Raw genomic sequence first — 2,500 nt, 5'->3', positions numbered from 1 at the left:
AAGAACGGCCACGTTGACCATCACCCGGGCCACATACTCCGGACGTTCTGCCTCCCGGGCCTTCTTGGCGGAATTGGGGACAAGAAGGGGGTGGAGAGGTGTGAGAAAGAAAAGAAAACGAATGAGGAGGGTGAGGACAAGGAAAAGGAGAAGTAGGAGTAGTAGTAGTAGGAGAAGGAGGAGGAGTAGTAGTAGGGGAAGAAGAAGAGGAAAAGAAAAAGGATGAGAGGGAAAAGGAACGGTGGAAAGGAAATGTAATTATAATCAGAATTAGAATTTCGATCAGGAATATGATCGGCATTAGAAGGAAGAGGATATGGGGGAGGGATGGATAACATGAATTCTAACCTAAAGAGTAAAGTTAACGTGTGGCATATAACTGTTAACTGCAATTATGCTATAGAAATATGCAGATGTCGTAAATTAGCTTTTTCCTATTCAAATCTAAATATTATGACGAGTACAAATTGGCAGTTGAAATTTATTATTATATTTTTTTGAAAAATAAAATAGAACTAATCATGTTTTCATAAATGAAATAACCAAAACTTTATGAGATCAATACTGCCCAAATAAGAATAATAGACAAACAAATATACGCTGATACATTGTGACAAGTTGATGAAGGTGGAAAAAGAAGTCACGGGTCTAGTTCCGAGTTTCTGAGTTTATGCCGGTCAGGAATAAACTCAGAAACTCGGAACTAGACCCGTGACCTCTATTTCCACCTTCACAAACAAATATATAAATAAATAGATAAATAAATAAATAAATAGATAAATAAATAAATAAATAGATACATAAATGAATGAATAAATCGGTTAATAAATTGATGAATAGGTCAATTAGATTTTTTCTTTTTATCGTGTCTCACCTGCACGACAAGTGTGTGGTGATCCTTCAGCTCTCTGTCGAAGGGTAATCCTGTAGTCTTGATGACTCCGGCCGTAGGTCTAATCGTAAAGTAGTCCGAAGGATTCAGGATGGAGAATTCAATGTGGTGGTCGAGGGGCGTCCCCCTCACGCCAACAACCACCACGTTTATTTCCTTGGTTGAGTTCTCGAGGACATTGGCGAAGTACTGCTCTTGAGTGAAAACGATAGAAGACTGTGGAGCCTCTTCGACGGAGATTTCGATGTTGGTATCAGAGGAGAAAGCACCATCGTTCACCATTACCGTCAGATTATATTTCGACTTAAGGCTGACCTGATCCTTGACCGTTACACATCCTGATGATGTGTCGATCTCAAACTTCTCCTCCATGTCGCCAGCGGTTAATTCGTACTCGAGCTCGGTGAATTGACTCGTCATTTCTGAGTCCCTGGAGTCCCCAGAAGAGGAGACAGATCCTGTTAGAATGGACCTCGAGAGCTCTCTGGTACGGTCTGGGTCGGTGGCGTTGACGCAGAGAACTCGAACTCCGTTGAAAGTGGGCAAGAGGAGCTTCGTCTTGTAGTTGGGTTTGGTGAAGATCGGAGGCGAGTGATTCACCCGCGTTACCTTGATAGTGACGGAGGCGGGGACAATACACTCTCGCCGGGGGTCTCCGTCGTCATTGGCCCAGACACTCAGCCTGACAGTCTTTCCTGCAACTTCGTCAAGACGTCCCGCAACTCTCATGGCACCTGAAGGAAAAAAAAAAAAAAAAATAGTTTCCAAAAAATTAGTTTGACTGTCCTCAGGTCTACGAGTAACAAAAGACAGATCAAAACGGAGATTCATTTCTCAAGATCAGAAGAAAAAAAAAAGCAATAGAAAAAAAAGAAAGGAAGAAGAATATAAAGAAGAAGAATATTTTAAGGTATGGCAGCGTAGTAGTTGCTTAACAGGCTTTCTCGATGACAATCATGTATTGCGAGGAGATATACTCGACCTACTGATCACTATCCACAAAAATATGATAACTGATGAAGAAATTGGGGAAGCCATTGTATTTAATGACCACAACCTAATTAGGTTAATGCTACAAAATAAATTCGAAAAAGACAATTGTACTTCTGTAATACCTAAAAAAATTGCTTGATCTTAAAGATGGAATGTCAAAGGTGCATGAAAAGCTACATTCCATTTCAGGATGGACCACCTTCGAATCAATATTGTCCAAATTGATTTACAGAAATGAAAAGTATTACAAAAAAAAAAAAAAAAAAAAACGAGCTTATAAAGAATTCAAGAGTCCCTAGATTAATGTAATAACACAGAGAGATTTGATTAAGACGACCAGGAAAAAAAATGACAATTAGAGATGAAAATTGCTGCTAAGTCTTAAAAAAATTACAAATGATTATATATTTATATTAGAGATGAAACTTATCGGAAGTCGTACTGGACGATTTTTTTTCGTGTGTGTGTCAAAAGTCAACTCCTGTCTTCAAATGACATTTTAGCTTCGTATTCGAAAACGAAATGTTTTGCAGCAAAGTATTATCTGAGTTCTGAGTCACTGAGTAAGAATTCAATCACTTTTGTAAATATATACTTTTTTTAGGAATGTCCCCT

The 2,500-nt window shown here is 38.8% G+C and overlaps 1 protein-coding gene across 1 annotated transcript in view; it reads right to left on the bottom strand.

The window, feature by feature from the left end:
• Positions 1–2,500, bottom strand: part of LOC143038656 (fat-like cadherin-related tumor suppressor homolog) — a gene marked incomplete at its 3' end in the record, with an annotated part of 278,347 nt that overhangs the window by 128,409 nt on the left and 147,438 nt on the right. The window contains 2 exon segments of the mRNA XM_076208162.1: positions 1–60; positions 875–1,626. The exon segment at positions 1–60 is cut by the window's left edge and continues 90 nt beyond it. Coding sequence (XP_076064277.1) covers positions 1–60; positions 875–1,626 — 812 coding nt within the window.

Source organism: Oratosquilla oratoria, chromosome 2 (assembly GCF_046742065.1).
Source record: "Oratosquilla oratoria isolate Oo_2021 chromosome 2, ASM4674206v1, whole genome shotgun sequence".
Classification (NCBI taxonomy): Eukaryota; Metazoa; Arthropoda; class Malacostraca; order Stomatopoda; family Squillidae; genus Oratosquilla; species Oratosquilla oratoria.
The sequence above is the reverse complement of the archived record's forward strand: the minus strand, read 5'-3'. Positions and strand labels throughout refer to the sequence as shown.